Source organism: Entelurus aequoreus, linkage group LG05 (genome assembly GCF_033978785.1).
Source record: "Entelurus aequoreus isolate RoL-2023_Sb linkage group LG05, RoL_Eaeq_v1.1, whole genome shotgun sequence".
Classification (NCBI taxonomy): Eukaryota; Metazoa; Chordata; class Actinopteri; order Syngnathiformes; family Syngnathidae; genus Entelurus; species Entelurus aequoreus.
Genome location: NC_084735.1, coordinates 71576343 through 71592520, shown reverse-complemented (window position 1 = coordinate 71592520; position 16178 = coordinate 71576343). Strand labels below are relative to the sequence as shown.

At 39.0% G+C, this 16178-nt stretch overlaps 1 protein-coding gene across 2 annotated transcripts in view; it reads left to right on the top strand.

Moving 5' to 3' along the window:
• LOC133650989 (stromal interaction molecule 1-like) overlaps positions 1-16178 on the top strand; it is a 34812-nt gene that overhangs the window by 11267 nt on the left and 7367 nt on the right. Inside the window, exons 2-10 of one of the 2 annotated variants that reach the window (XM_062048824.1) lie at positions 46-174; positions 484-624; positions 6809-6939; positions 8256-8370; positions 11698-11809; positions 11898-12013; positions 12447-12621; positions 15133-15310; positions 15367-15534. In XM_062048824.1, coding sequence (XP_061904808.1) covers positions 486-624; positions 6809-6939; positions 8256-8370; positions 11698-11809; positions 11898-12013; positions 12447-12621; positions 15133-15310; positions 15367-15534 — 1134 coding nt within the window. In that variant the 5' untranslated portion in view covers positions 46-174; positions 484-485. Of the gene's footprint in view, positions 1-42; positions 175-483; positions 625-6808; positions 6940-8255; positions 8371-11697; positions 11810-11897; positions 12014-12446; positions 12622-15132; positions 15311-15366; positions 15535-16178 lie in introns of both variants that reach the window. The other variant, XM_062048823.1, reaches the window with a different exon arrangement.

Here is a 16178-nt window from a genome sequence, read left to right as displayed (position 1 = left end):
TCATATAGAGACCCGCCTTTTTTTTTTTTTTTTCTTTCTCAGCAGTTGTTTCACTTTGACTTAGAGTCTGCTGGCGTAGAAGAAGTGAGGAACAAACTGAGTTCTTCTCGCCTGATCGATCACACCTGATCTGATGATCCCAATGGATTAAAAAGAGGAGACAACATTGCCCGTGTAAGTAATTCCGTTCAGTTTCAACGCCTTTCTCTGCAAGTATCTATTTATTTATTTTCACAAGGAATGTTGATGTTGAAGCCCAACAGCTTCCTGACCTCTGACCTCCAGCAAAAACTACTCTCATGAGGAAATGAAAGATGTTGATGTTGGGGGTTTTCTCTTGATCTTTCACATGCTACATGTTTTTCTGGCTCTCCGTTAGTTATTTTAACACTTGAATTTAAAAAAAAAGTTTATTTTAAACAATACAGTTGGTGATGTTTGTAACTAAAATAATCATAACAAGCTTCCTGTCAATCCCCCCAGACATGGAGGGTGTGTGTTTGTGGCTGGTGTGTGTGCACGTCCTGAATGTCCTGAGTGTCAGCGCTCATGGCGGACCGGACAAAGGCGAGCACCCCCATCCGGACCACCAACATCACCATTCCAACGCCAACACTAACTCAGGTAAGGAACAAGCTACGTTGCCAAATTCCGCCCATGCCCAGACATTTTGCTTGATGGCGGCCAAGTTTTTGAAACAATTTTTGCTCAAATGTGTGCTTGTATTCCCTAAAAGGTGTGTACCGAATTGTGTGGTAATTCGGAGGAACACTCTGAAGTAACAATGCATTGGGCTAGGGGAGAAATTTCAAGCCAGTCAAATTCTGGGGTATAATAACAGCGCCCCCATGTGGTGTGTTTGTCCAAAAAAAATTGTAGCACATGCGACAAAGTAGGGGTGTACCTTTTAACAAATGTTCATCCTTTTGTGTGCAGCAGTTCAGGACTAGAAGAGTTGTGGTGACTTGAGTGAGTTTATTGTTACCAACATTAACATGAAAAAAAACAACTATATTTGACAAAATGTAAGCATATAATGGAATATTGTCACATGAATGTATAAATTAAAAATGTTATCGCTGACAGCGAGCAGTTAGCTGCAACCGCAGCTTCCGCGTATTAGCATCATGATAGCATCACAGGAAGGAAACTCCGTGACAGAAATAGACTCCCTTTTTAAGTAAAGCAGATGGGGTTGTTTTTGATGAGCATTATTCTATACATTTTGGTATATTTTGAGTAGATAACGTTGGGTAGTGAACATATTTTCAACGTTTATTGTTGGCAAAAATATTTCTGTTTGGCTTTTTTTTTAATGAAAGAAAATAAAAAATATTGCTTGTAAAATACTATCAAACTGTAAACATAATTAATTTGTCATTGTTATATGAACACTGACTTTGACGTGACCTTCATCTTTGGGTTTCTTTATTTTTATCCCCCGAGCTGCTGATGTTAATCCTCTAAACTCTGCTGCTGCTTCACCTGTCTCTCCATACCCCACGTTCCCTTACTTTTTTGTGACATACTCGCTTGATGGCCATGTGGACTAGCTCTTTACATGTGCACTTGTCTAGCGTAATAGATGCTTCTTTTTGTGTAATTGTTGAAGCTTAAATTGCACAATTTTATAAAAAAGTTGTTGATTTGATGTAGGGCAGGACGATTATGGCAAAAATAATAATCATGATTATTTTGCAATCACGATTAATAATTAATTTGACAATATTTATTGTACCACCAAAACTCAACTTTAAAGGTGCCATATGTAATAATGTACTGCAATGACAGTCAACATTCTGTAGTCACCACCCACTTTCCATGACTGAGGTTGCCAGATACAAATCCGAATCCTACTCCAAGGAACTTCAAATGGCAATCGATAAGTCCTACGCTGTAGGTTTCTCTTGTTTGTTTACTAAGTAATTATGCCACATTTTACTGATGTCAATTAGCCAAATGTATTTGTAACTTGCTCAGTGGCCAAATACCATGAAATATCAACTATATTCATTATTACTTTAAATATATATAGTATGTATTTTTAAGTAATTCTAATACTACTAATTAAATATATAAACAATTGTATTTATTTTATATATGCCTTGTGGTTAGAGTGTCCGCCCTGAGATCGGTAGGTCGTGAGTTCAAACCCCGACCGAGTCATACCAAAGACTATAAAAATGGGACCCATTACCTCCCTGCTTGGCACTCAGCATTAAGGGTTGGGACGGCGTGGCGAAGTTGATAGAGTGGCTGCGCCAGCAATCGGAGTGTTGCTGGTTACTGGGGTTCAATTCCCACCTTCTACCTTCCTAGTCACGTCCGTTGTGTCCTTGGGCAAGACACTTCACCCTTTGCCTCTGATGGCTGCTGGTTAGCGCCTTGCATGGCAGCTCCCGCCATCAGTGTGTGAATGTGTGTGAATGGGTAAATGTGGAAATACTGTCAAAGCGCTTTGAGTACCTTGATGGTAGAAAGGCGCTATACAAGTATAACCCATTTATCATTATAATTGGGGGTTAAATCACCAAAATGATTCCTGGGCGTGGCCACCGCTGCTGCTCACTGCTCCCCTCACCTCCCAGAGAGTGAACAAGGGGATGGGTCAAATGCAGAGGTTAATTTCACCACACCTAGTGTGTGTGTTACAATCATTGGTACTTTAACTTTTTTTAACTTTAAAGTTACCCAGCAATATTTTAATCTGGAGTCGGGACAGATTGGTGGCATTACCCTGCCAAGGCCAAAAGTAAAATTACCGCCACATTTCGTTCAGCATAACTCCATGTTGCATCCAACCTGACACACTGCATTGTCTTCCATGTACGCACATCACCATCTTTCAGTGCAGAGTGCGATTCTATGAGCCAACCCACGTTACGCAAAAACCACGTTACGCATAAATTATATAGCCCACTACCATGTCAATATACAAAGTGGAAAATGATTACATATAATGCATTATATTGTGCCAAGCAAATACCACCCCATATGTATTTGATGCGCATACAGTACCAGAATGTTATTGTTGGAACCCATTTCCTCAGCATATCAGCATATTGAGAACAAAATAGGCACTGACACTACCCATATCCACATACGTTTTATTTGTCGAAAAGATATGTTGCCCTGTCAGTTGGATGACACATCGACATACAGGCTAACGGGCATACATTTTCCCCGTTAGCCTATATGTCGACGTATCATTGACCGTGCTAGCATGCTAAGCATGACATTAGTGTGATGGTGCTTCGCTCCTCAGCATTCGTTGCACAAACATACTAGCTTTGTTAGACAGGGTCATAGATTGTATTGGACAATATAGTTTACATACAAAATGTCCATTTCTATTTATTACAAGTAATAAGAAAACGTAAATGCCTGACTTACCTATCAAGGACGAAATTAACAAGTTTTGTCGTCTCCATCTTTTAAAGGCATCCTCGATACAAATCCTCATTTTGTTCCTGCTTTGTCATGAATAAGTTGAGAAGCGTAATGACGCCTTTTAGATTTTCTAAGGTCTGACATGTTTAGTAACTTTACCAGTGGCAGTAGCTCGACGAAGAGGGCGGTGCGTAACTGGCAACCTGGATGTGACACACTCACAGACTTTTTAATTGGTCAAACAGTGGAGGGCGGGGCATCGAAATAACAATATTTCGGGGCTGTAAATCTAATTTTGAAATGAGCATATCCCGGCTAAACTACCGTTATCAGTTATAAAGGTATTTGAAAATAACATGATTTCTTAATGCCTTTTGACATATCAGGGCCATTTAATGATGACTTGACATGAAATTATTATATATGGCACCTTGAAATATAATTTAAAATCACAACTGGATATAAATTAGTAACAAATAAAGAAGAACAAAAAAAAATAGTAACAGCAATAAATTTAATAAACAGGATTTTAATGCTGTAGCTATAAAATTATTTGATTTATAATCAAGGATTCCTACGCGAAAATGCATTTATCGCGGTTCAGTCCGGAACCAATTAACAGCTATAAACAAGAGACAATTGTATGTCGGTGTATGTTCCAAGAAAGTGAGGTGTGTTGCGCAATGTTTATATACTATATATTACCTAGAAGGCTAAGTGCTGTGGACAGGAACCAGAAGTGGGTCTGAGTGACTGTTAAAGCAATAAATATTTGAGATGTTGTCATTACTGTTACTGCTTCCGCTTTGCCTACATAAGAATCTTTGATTAGGCCGTTAGTGTGCATGTTTCAGCCGTGTTCCTGGACAAGTTAGCAATAGTAATATCAAAATTGATGATAAAGTAGGGCTGGGCGATCGTGACAGATGATCGCGATTAATTTGAGTTAATTAGCATTTTCACCTCGAACAAACATGGCATAAATCTATGTTAGAAGATACCACATTAGCAAAAAGTAGGGAAGCAACGATGATTGGTAGAATCCTGCACGGAACAATCCGCCTTTATTGACCGTGATCCTGTGTGTGTCTGTAAAAGTGTGTGTGTGTTTGTGTACATTTGCGTGTGTTTGTGTCCGTGTGTGCGCGACCATCCCGTTCCACCGAGTGCAGCCCAGAAGAAATATGACCAAAACTAGCATATAATTCGAAACACAACATTGAGAAGGAGCAGCGACTTTAGTGACAGACTTTAGTTTCAGTATCTGCTGCAACAGTAATACTGCCCTGAATGCGGACTCGCAGGCACTCACAGAATGTCTTTGTGACTGAACTGCTGTATTGGTCTCGACTGGGAGAATAAACACCCACTAATTTAATCAGGAAAATAAATTTTTATTTCTAAATATTTTTTAATCAGACTCCACAATCTGGGTCACCGCCTGTCGTTTGCCAAAGCTGATGTATACAAGTGATCAAAGAATACTAATAATAATTTACCATTTTAAATCGTCGTTTAGTAAATGTTCACTTAAAAAAAAAGTTTCATGATATTCACTACACAAGTAGTTCTCAACCTTTTTTCAGTGATGTACCCCCTGTGAACATTTTTTTAATTCAAGTACCCCCTAATCAGAGCAAAGCATTTTTGGTTGAGAAAAAGAGATAAAGAAGTAAAATACAGCACTATGTCATCAGTTTCTGATTTATTAAATTGTATAACAGTGCAAAATATTGCTCATTTGTTGTGGTCTTTCTTGAACTATTTGGAAAAAAAGATATAAAAATAACTAAAAACTTGTTGAAAAATAAACAAGTGATTCAATTATAAATAAAGATTTCTACACATAAAAGTAATCATCAACTTAAAGTGCCCTTTTTGGGGATTGTAATAGAGATCCCTCTGGATTTTGAACTTAATTCTAAACATTTCTTCACAAAAAAGGAAATCTATAACATCAATATTTATGGAACATGTCCACAAAAAATCTAGCTGTCAACACTGAATATTGCATTGTTGCATTTCTTATCACTGTTCTTTTTGACGGACATTTAAAACAAATCTCACGTACCCCTTGGCATACCTTCAAGTACCCCCAGGGGTACGCGTACCCCCATTTGAGAACCACTGCACTACACCAATGAGACTTTGTTTACTGCAGAATGTTTGTGATAACAAGCAAAAAAACTAAACAACTTTGAGAGGGAAAAAAGTTGTTCTCTTAATTCTTACAAAATGTACCAAAAAAGAACCAGGTACGGAGAGATGGTGATATTAATTAAGATCAGATGATATGAAAAAATTCATCGTGATCATTTTGTTTGCCATAGCACCCAGCCCTACGATGATGGCTAAAATGCGGGGGGTAAATTGCAGGACTTGAATAAAGTTCCAAGACATGCGTTCCTGGAGGGTCTGAGAGAGGAGAACACAAACGTTAGCAACACTAGCATAGCCTTTGCCAACCTCATGCTAGGTTAGCAAATTCACTGATGAAAAGCTAGTCGGCAGAATTCCAGCATTTTACCAAAAGATTTTTATTTTAGTGACGCCTACTTTTTTTACAATTGGACTTGGCAAGCGAAGGAGATTTTCCTTCATGACGTTGTGAAAAGGCGCAACTTCAAAAGCGACCGTCTGAGCGCCTTTTCTCTTCCAAGTTAGGGAGATGAAAGATTTCTCACATGTTTTGGTTTTGATAAACAGGCCTGAGGGACACATATTACTGTTAGAACGTTATTAAGTCATAGCAAACGCACCCCTTCTGATGCAGAGAAGAAGGAATGCAGCAATAATGTAAAACATATATAAATTAGTTTATGTATCTAAAAAAAGACACATGTTAATGTTAGATGTGCTGTCTTTCTTTCTTTTAATAAGCACGAGTGCGGAGTGCGTGTGTTTAACTTTAAAAGGTAACAGGAGATTTACAATCTGTTTAAGTTCCTTGTCTCTCGGTTCCCAGACGATGAATCCAAATGACTCTAAACCTGCAAGTGTGTTTGCCTTGTAGTTTCTATTATGAATTGTGAGCTCATGCAAACACACACACACACACACCAGCGTCCGCACACACATTCAAACTCACTGCCGAGCGATCATGCAGACACTCTCCAGAGGCTGAAATGACCAAATGTAGGCATAACGTTCCTGGTGTAACATGTACAGCCCAGTTGTCAAGGCGACCACGCCAGCAGAGGACATGATGGTGATAGATAGATGCTAAATACTAACTGTAGCTAACAGGATCTTACTGTAAAAAGACAACAATAATGTGTCATTTCCAGCCCTGAATTTAATTTACAGTATGAATACTTTTGATCTTACTTTTATAAATAGTGTTTGTTCAGACGGTGTAAATCCTTGTAGTTTCTGTAAAAGTAAGACTTCTTGACACCACGCATACTTTGTGTCGTAGATCTGTGTGTCATCGACCAGCAGCTCTGTCAGAATGAGAACGCCTTGCTGAGTTTTGAGGCCATCTGCAGCATCCACAAGCTAATGGACGATGATGCGGACGGCGCGGTGGACGCGACCGAGACAGACGAGGTAAGACACAGCCGTCACGCTTTTTTCTCTTTACGGAATCTCACAGAAGTGAGTACAGGAATAATATTTCAGCAATTTTTAGTATAGTATATCTTCTTCAGAGACAACACTATAGAAATTAAACGTGTATATACTTTAAAAGGAGTCAGTGTACAGCAGTAAAGATTTACTATCCATAATGACAACTAGCATGCTGGTAGCTAGCATGTGTCAAGTACCAAGTTATATGACTCTGAAGCGTACGGCTGTAAAATTGACTAAAAAAGTTAGCATGTTAATGTTAGCATTATATCAGCTTTTTTGTGTCAAGTACAAGTTATATGACTAAGGAGTATGGCTGCAAAATGATCTAAAAATATTCATGCTAACGTTGGTATGCTAATAGATAGCATATGGTAATGTTCCCTATATCTTGACCCACCATCTTAGCCAAAATGTAGTCTGACTACTCTGCAGTACATAATATCCAAGTTTCTAGGGCTGTGAATCTTTGGGTGTCCCACGATTCGATTCAATATCGATTCTTGGGGTCACGATTCGATTCAAAATCGATTTTTTTTTTTCAATTCAACACGATTCTCGATTCAAAAACAATTTTTTCCCGATTCAAAACGATTCTCTATTCATTCAATACATAGGATTTCAGCAGGATCTACCCCAGTCTGCTGACATGCAAGCAGAGTAGTAGATTTTTGTAAAAAGCTTTTATAATTGTAAAGGACAATGTTTTATCAACTGATTGCAATAATGTAAATTTGTTTTAACTATTAAATGAACCAAAAATATGACTTATTTTATCTTTGCGAAAATATTGAACACAGTGTGTTGTCAAGCTTATGAGATGCGATGCAAGTGTAAGCCACTGTGACACTATTGTTCATTTTTTTATTTTTATAAATGTCTAATGATAATGTCAATGAGGGAATTTTAATCACTGCTATGTTGAAATTGTAACTAATATTGATACTGTTGTTGATAATATTCATTTTTGTTTCACTACTTTTGGTTTGTTCTGTGTCGTGTTTGTGTCTCCTCTCAATTGCTCTGTTTATTGCAGTTCTGAGTGTCGCTGGGTCGGGTTTGGTTTTGGAATTGGATTGCATTGTTATGGTATTGCTGTGTATTGTTTTGTTGGATTGATTAATTAAAAAAAAAAAAAAGAATCGATTCTGAATCGCACAACGTGAGAATCGCGATTCGAATTCGAATCGATTTTTTCCCACACCCCTACAAGTTTCATCTCTTTATTATTGTCCTGTAAGAATGGCTGTACATAAAGTGTACAATCTGGGTCTGATTATGTGGCCTCTGATCAGTTTCTGCGGGAGGATCTCCAGTATCACGACCCGAAAGCCAAGCATAGCAGCTTTCACCGCGTGGACCTGCGCATCAGCGTGGAGGACATGTGGGATGCCTGGAAGAACTCAGAAGGTGAGTGCATTTTGAAAAGGAAAGCGAGTTCTGCACGCAGTCAAGATGAGATTTTAACTTAAGAGCTGTGTTCATCACGGGCATGCAGTAAAAACACAAAGAGGAAGTGTCATTATTTTTACAACTTTTATTGTTAAAGCATAATTTATTGTCTTTTGACAACTTTACTAAAATGGGTCATAGGTTTATTTTTATGGGATGTTGTAAGATACTTTATTGCTCATCTATTGGCAAAGGCTTTAGGATCTATGTTGATTTCTGGTAAATCCATGTTTTTTGATTGATTGAATTGATTAAAACTTTTATTAGTAGATTGCACAGTGCAGTACATATTCCGTACAATTGACCACTAGTCGGGGGTCCACTTAAATGTTAAATGTTCTTTGTGTACAGTGGAACCTTGATTTACAACCCTTCATTATATGAACTTTTCAATTTACGGACCACAGATGCCTCGTTGTATAAACCTTGTCTTTGGTACATGTTCTCATTCATCCGGGTCATTGTATTCTCAGGGCGTTCAATTGATCACAACTGGAATGTTTGGTTTGTCTTAGAAGACGTTTCGCCCCTCATCCAAGTAGGCTTCATCAGTTCATGCTCATAGACTTAGATTGGTCAGATCTAGTGTGCTAGACCAATTAAGTTGGTAAACCGAGGTTGCACTATACTTTGCAGTTAGTTTATGTACAGCAGGGTGCCATTTTTAGCCTGCTGGAATTTTTTTAATTTGGCTATAGTATATGGGACAATGAAAAAGGAGGATTACCTCCAAATTCTTCAGGACAACCTAAAATCATCAGCCCGGAGTTTGGGTCTTGGGCGCAGTTGAGTGTTCCAACAGGACGATGACCCCAAACACACGTTAAAAGTGGTAAAGGAATGGCTAAATCAGGCTAGAATTAAGGTTTTAGAATGGCCTTCCCAAAGTCCTGACGTGTGGACAATGCTGAAGAAACAAGTCCATGTCAGAAAACCAACAAATGTAGCTGAACTGCACTAATTTTGTCAAGAGGAGTGGTCAAAAATTCAACCAGAAGCTTGTGGATGGCTACCAAAAGCGCCTTATTGCAGTGAAACTTGCCAAGGGACATGTAACCAAATATTAACATTGCTGTTTGTATACTTTTGACCCAGCAGATTTGGTCACATTTTCAGTAGACCCATAATACATTCATAAAATAACCAAACTTAATGAATGTTCTTTGTGACAAACAATTATGTGCTCCAATCACTCTATCACAAACAAATAAGAGTTGTAGAAATGATTGGAAACTCAAGTAAGCCATGACATTATGTTCTTTACAAGTGTATGTAAACTTTTGACCACGACTGTATATACTGTATATACACACACACACGCCACTACAAATATACTGTAGTGGCGCTACCTGTGTTTCTATAAACACATTATAATAGGACTGTCTATATATGTAGCTTGTTGTTACAACTTCATACAATCGGTAGCGCCACATCGTAAAAGGACCGTTGCAACTTTAACGTGAATGCCTAGAGGGCGCTAACTTTCCAATGTGTTTTTAACATTATATCCTGTTCTTTTACACCTTGTACTACAGAACGTCATAAACTCTGCTCATACGTAACTTGAGCATTAGCTTTGTGTGTTGCTACGTGGCAGCCATCTTAGTGGGGGCCACGCTCACATTCAAGCCAATGGAATACAATGCGTTGTATGTATAAATCATAACTTGACTATTTGTATCTTATTTCTATCTTATCGATTTTCATGCAGTTTATTTTATTAACAAGGTAGAAACATGCTATTAATATACATTATTTATTTTGTTAAAAAAAATATTACCTAAGAAATATCATTGCCAGTATTTTATTCAATATAATTAGTAATTGTGAAAAATAGACACTTTAAAAACATACTGTATGTGTTCTGTTAAACCACTAATAGTAACATAAGCTAGCTGTTTTTTTGTTGTTTTTTTGAAAAATGTAACGGTGTGGAAGTTGTAAACAGTCCCTTATTCATACCTGGTCTGCCAGAAAATAATACAACAGAACAGGAAGGATTAGTGTTGCCAATTTAGCATATTTTTTTGCTACATTTGGCGAGTATTCAGACCCTTCTAGATACTCTTTGTGAAAAAAGTGACAAAGCTAGCGATTTTATTTCTGGTCTTATTGGACACTTTCAGAGACTCTTCTCAACTAGCAGCGGGTGCTGCTGTGGGCCCCTCCACCACATGCACTAAAGGCCAAAAGTTTGGACACACCTTCTCATTCAATGGGTTTTCTTTATTTTCATGACTATTTACATTGTAGATTGTCACTGAAGACATCAAAAATATGAATGAACACATGTGGAGTTATGTACTTAACAAAAAAAGGTGAAATAACTGAAAACATGTTTTATGTTCTAGTTTCTGTCCACCCTTTGCTCTGATGACTGTTTTGCACACTATTGGCATTCTCTCGATGAGCTTCAAGAGGTAGTCACCTGAAATAGTTTTCAGTTCACAGGTGTCATAGTTTTGATGCCTTCGGTGACAATCCACAATGTAAATAGTCATGAAAATAAAGAAAACGCATTGAATTGAGAAGGTGTGTCCAAACTTTTGGCCTGTACCGTAAATCACTTACAGACAAGACAGTCTTTTTTTGACATTATAAAAACAAAACAGATGACAGTAAATTCATATTTCTAACATATTTGTTTTGCTTTTCACGTTTTTCGCGCACTTCCACAACGTAATTCCTCTCCTACTGCGTCCATTTTAATGACATGCGTCATGGTCAATTATGTGAATTAGACGATAATGTAATCCAATCGTTTGTTCTTTGGTAGAAAAAGACTGAACACCCCCGATGTACAGCAATGTCATGGCTACTTTCGAGGCCGCTTTAATGCACGGGCTTGCCTGGGCCGCAGCCCAGGGGCCCCACCCAATCAGGGGCCCCCGATTTTGACGGCGAAATGCAATGATTGGTGTTCATAGCTGTCAATCACACACAGCTCAGCTTTCATCTGGCAATTGTGCACTCTAACTCTCTAGGCTGCGTTGTTTTTTCCTACTGCTCCGAGCGGGACTGGAACCTAAGTCGCCTGTGTGGTAGACCAAGGTACTACCATTGAGCTAAAACATAGGCAGTTTCCGGGATTACCAGCACTGTACTGTTACTCGCACAGACGTGCACGCACTCGTCGCTATGCAGATGTCGCTCGCAAGGTGTGATCTGATTGGTTGATTACTAGTGATGCATTCAACTGTTATTATTGGCAGTTCATGGTTTTACACTTTCACTGTTTTTGCCTATTGGAATGTCTCAGATATACTTTTATGTGTACGTGTTTAGTGTACAACTGGACATGCGAGCTGGTGGAGGAGTGGCTGCAACTCAGCGTCGAGCTTCCTCAATACGCAGAAACCTTCCGCCAACACGGCCTGGATGGCAAGGCGTTACCAAGGTAACACTTACATTTTGCTTCGAGGTTATTTACGGGGGTTTTGTTCATCTGTTTTGTCGCGTGTCGCCTCACTCCTACTTCCTAACAGGCTGGCGGTAAAAAACACCACCTTGACCGTGTCGCTGTTAAAAATCTTGGACCGTAGTCATGCCCAGAAGCTGCAGCTGAAGGCTTTAGATACAGTACTGTTTGGACCACCTCCTGGTAAGTGTGTGGTTGTCATTAAGTGTGTTCTAATGATCATTCATTTATGCATGTTGTTATGACAACACATTTTAAGTACGTTTGGTTCTCATGGAGGCACATTTCTAAATTGGGTACGACTGTGATAAGTCATGATTAATAACTTAATAAAGCAGAGGTCCGTAGTGCATATAAAAATAACAAGCCCCTCCCTCTTTAGAAGAGGCCGATGGTGTGTTCAGGGTTCAAACTAGTCCTCTTTTTAGCAGACACTCCCGCCTCTTGCTGTCTGTTTGTATAACCACTATGCCGCCATGTATATATATGTGTGTGTGTGTGTGTGTGTGTGTGTGTGTGTGTGTGTGTGTGTGTGTGTGTGTGTGTGTGTGTGTGTGTGTGTGTGTGTGTGTGTGTGTGTGTGTGTGTGTGTGTGTGTGTGTGTGTGTGTAACTAGGTCTACAAAACCGTTGGAAGGACCTGGTTCTGGGCGTGTCAATCCTGGCGGCGCTGGGCGGATGCTGGTTTGCATACATCCAGACCAGGAGGTCCCGGGATGACCTTGGCAAGCTGATGAAGGACCTGGAGGGTCTCCAGAGGGCTGAGCAGAGTCTGATGGACCTGCAGGAGAAGTACGTTGAGTGAAGGGTTCTTACAAATGCAATAAGAGAAACATGTGTGCGTGTGCGTGTGCTCACAGGACAGACTGTAAAGGGAGCTACTGGTTTGTCCTTAAAAGGAGTTTCAACAGGAATCTTCTTCAGTGCTCGTACACACACACACACACACGCACATGGGATTAATTCTACAGACTACTTGTACTTGTTCACTCACAATGAGGTTCTGCTGGCGTATGTTCAGCTGCTGGGCTGATCCAGTGTCAGTAAATTAGACTCAAACAGGTGGTGATGTACGCAGGACATGACACAGTTTCCTCTCATTAATATGTGTGTACGTGTGTGTGTGTGTGTGTGTGTGTGTGTGTGTGTTCCTCATTTGCATTACTTCTTTATTTTACACACACGACTGGACACAGCGCCACCTGCTGACACCTAAAGGGACTAAAATTATGACACCATTATCTGTGTGAAGTTGGCCCACCTTATCATTGCAAATATTTAAAAAAAACACTGCAATTTGTTAGTGTTACGTTTGTGCCGTAAACATTTTTGTTTGTGCCGTTACGGTTTTTAAGTTATTCTAAAATACATTTTCTGACTAGATGTCATCCAGCCCCCGCCCCCGCCCCCACCCCCACCCCCACCTTGTCCCATTCATTTGTGCTGCAAAATGTTTTGTCTATTATAGTTTTTATATTACTAACTACTGTATTATAATTTTATGTTATTAACCTTTAATTATTCATAATCAGCCCCCCCACATTGTCAAACGTTTGTACTGCAAAATTGTTTTTGTCTGTAATAATTTTTATGTCATTAACAATTGTATCATTTATAACTAGTCCCCCGCCCCCACACCTTGTCAAAATTTCCCCAAACTTGTCCTATTTCTTTGTGCTGCAAAAATGGTTTGTCTAACTATTATAGTTTTTATGTTATTGACGTGTTGTTGTTCTTAACCAGCTCTATAACATCAGAATCAGATTTATTGGCCAAGTATGTTCAACACACAATAAAATTGACTTGGTAGATTAAAAACGCAACAACTACATAAAAACTATAATAGTTCAACAAAACATTTTTGCAGCACAAAGAAATGGGACACGTTTGGGGAGATTTTGACAAGGTAGAGGATGGGGGTTGGTTATGAGTAATAACATGTTAATGACGCAAAAATTATACTAGGTAATAACATCTAAAATATATTAGTTAGGCCAAAAAAATTTGCAGCACAAACGTTTGGGACTAGTTTAGGGAGATTTTGACAATGTAGTGAGGCTGGTTAAGAATAATAAAACGTTAAAGGGGCTGTTTGCAACCTTTACACAGATGTCAAGAGGGCGCTAACTTTCCAATGTATTTTACACAGTATGTATCCCGCTCTCTTCTGGCTTCTAGGACGTAATGACAAAATTACATACGTACATAACACATGCACACATAGGTGACACCGTTAACATGCAACAGGAACTGCAAAAACGTGAAGAAGGCTAGGAACTAAATTAACAGTAACGTGTAAACTAAAAGAACCACATCATGTTCTCCAAAGATAAGGTGTGATAATAGCAATAAAATATTAATAATAATAATAACAAAGCAATAAAGGGAATGCATGTGTGGTAGATTACTTCTCTATTTTAACAATTGCTGCAAAAAAAATTCTAAATCAGGATTTTGAAAAAAAATCTGCATTTTTCTTGTGTAGATGCCACTCCATAACATCACAACTGTCAAGCATTGACAGTGTAAAAAAACAAACCTTTTTTTGTCGGATTTGTGACATGTACAGTCCAGATATAAAATTAAACGCATGTCAAATGTTCTTTTTGTCCTCTCCCCCAAACAAGTAACCCACAAAAAGTGTATATAAAAAAAAAATGAAAATCATCAGTCAAAGTTCAGGCAAATATTGACATGAGGCCACAGACAACCGCACTTCTGAATGTCCCCAACACTGTGCAGCAATACACAAAAGCAGACAAAAGGCTCATCAATTATCTCCGTTTCAATTGCTTTTCAATCAGGGTATAATTTGAGATCAGTCTCTTTTACATATTTTAGGAGACCACCCCATTCTTCCTAAAACTTCACAAATCAACTGTTCACTGTCAGCCCAATTTAAGGAAATAAAGAATATCTCTAATCCAGCGGGTGTGGCAGGGAGGCCAATTCAGCATAATGAGTCTTCTAGCCACAAAGTAGTGAATGCTACCAAGTACTTCTTAGATTTGCTAAGACTAGATGGCAGAGGGGCTACCCCAAATAGTCCGGTTAGATGATTTGGTTTGATCTTTTCAGTCCAATACTTGCACAGGGATGGACAAAGCCAAAACATATGTAAGATAGCTGGAAACTGTTGACACCGATTACATAACACCAATATTCCCTCATACATCTTAGCCAGCCGGACCTTGGTATAATATGTACGATGTATTAGCTTGCATTGAATAAAATATGAACATTTTTGAGGCGAAAGTTATTGTAATGTCCTTTCTTCTCTCAATCTTTGATTGTTCTCGTCAGGCTGCAGAAGGCTCAGGAGGAGCAGCGCTGCGTTCAGGTAGAGAAAGTGAAGGTGGAAGAGGAGCTGAGGAATGAGATCAACACCGCCAAGCAGGAAGCTCAGCGTCTCCGAGAGTTGCGAGAGGGCACCGAGAACGAGAGGAGTCGTCAGAAATATGCCGAAGAGGAACTGGACCAGGTGGGCAACAACAAACTGGTGACTGAGGAAAAAGTCACTCATAAGGTGTTCATAAGGTGAGGATGGCACTAAAGAACGCAGAGAGGGAGCTGGAGTCGCGAGCTCGTTGGGCGCCGCCGGACGCTCTGCAGACGTGGTTGCAGCTGACGCACGAAGTGGAAGTGCAGTATTACAACATCAAGAAGCAGAGCGCCGAGAAGCAGCTGCTACAAGCCAGGGAAGGGGTGAGAACACTTAGGACCACTCACTTTATTCAAAACCACGGGAATATTGTAGTATGCATAGCAGACCACTAGTTGGCACTACAAGACTACATCAGGCCTGCCCAATCCACCTAGCGCTGTATACAGAAAATATTTGTTATATTCTTAACCTTAAATCAAATCCAATATACAGTTAGTATACCACCTGTCATGAAAATATAAATGTTATAATGAGGGCTGTCAAAATTAACAAGTTAACTCATGCGATTCATCATTTACAGTTGATAATGAAATTTACTTTGAGCGCTCAAGCTCCTTTACTGTAACCTCAATTGGTTACCTGTTGGGCAGCGGTGGCTCTTATACGGTCAGTGATCAGGTCACTGCAAGTTTCACTTAAAAAAACAAAACTCTAACGATACTTTATATAAATCTGTTACTAGAATTTGAGAAAATAAATCACGTACATTCAAGTAAAACATAAAAAAATGTCCCTGGATGACATTCTGACAATAAAATTGCATTTGTGTCAAAATATTGGGGTCTTTTTTTTAAGTTATTTTAACTGATGTAAGCCAGTAATTTACCCGCTTAATCAGGATTAATCTAAATTCAAAAGTGTGATAATCTGATTTAAAAAAATGTATCATTTGACAGCACTAGTG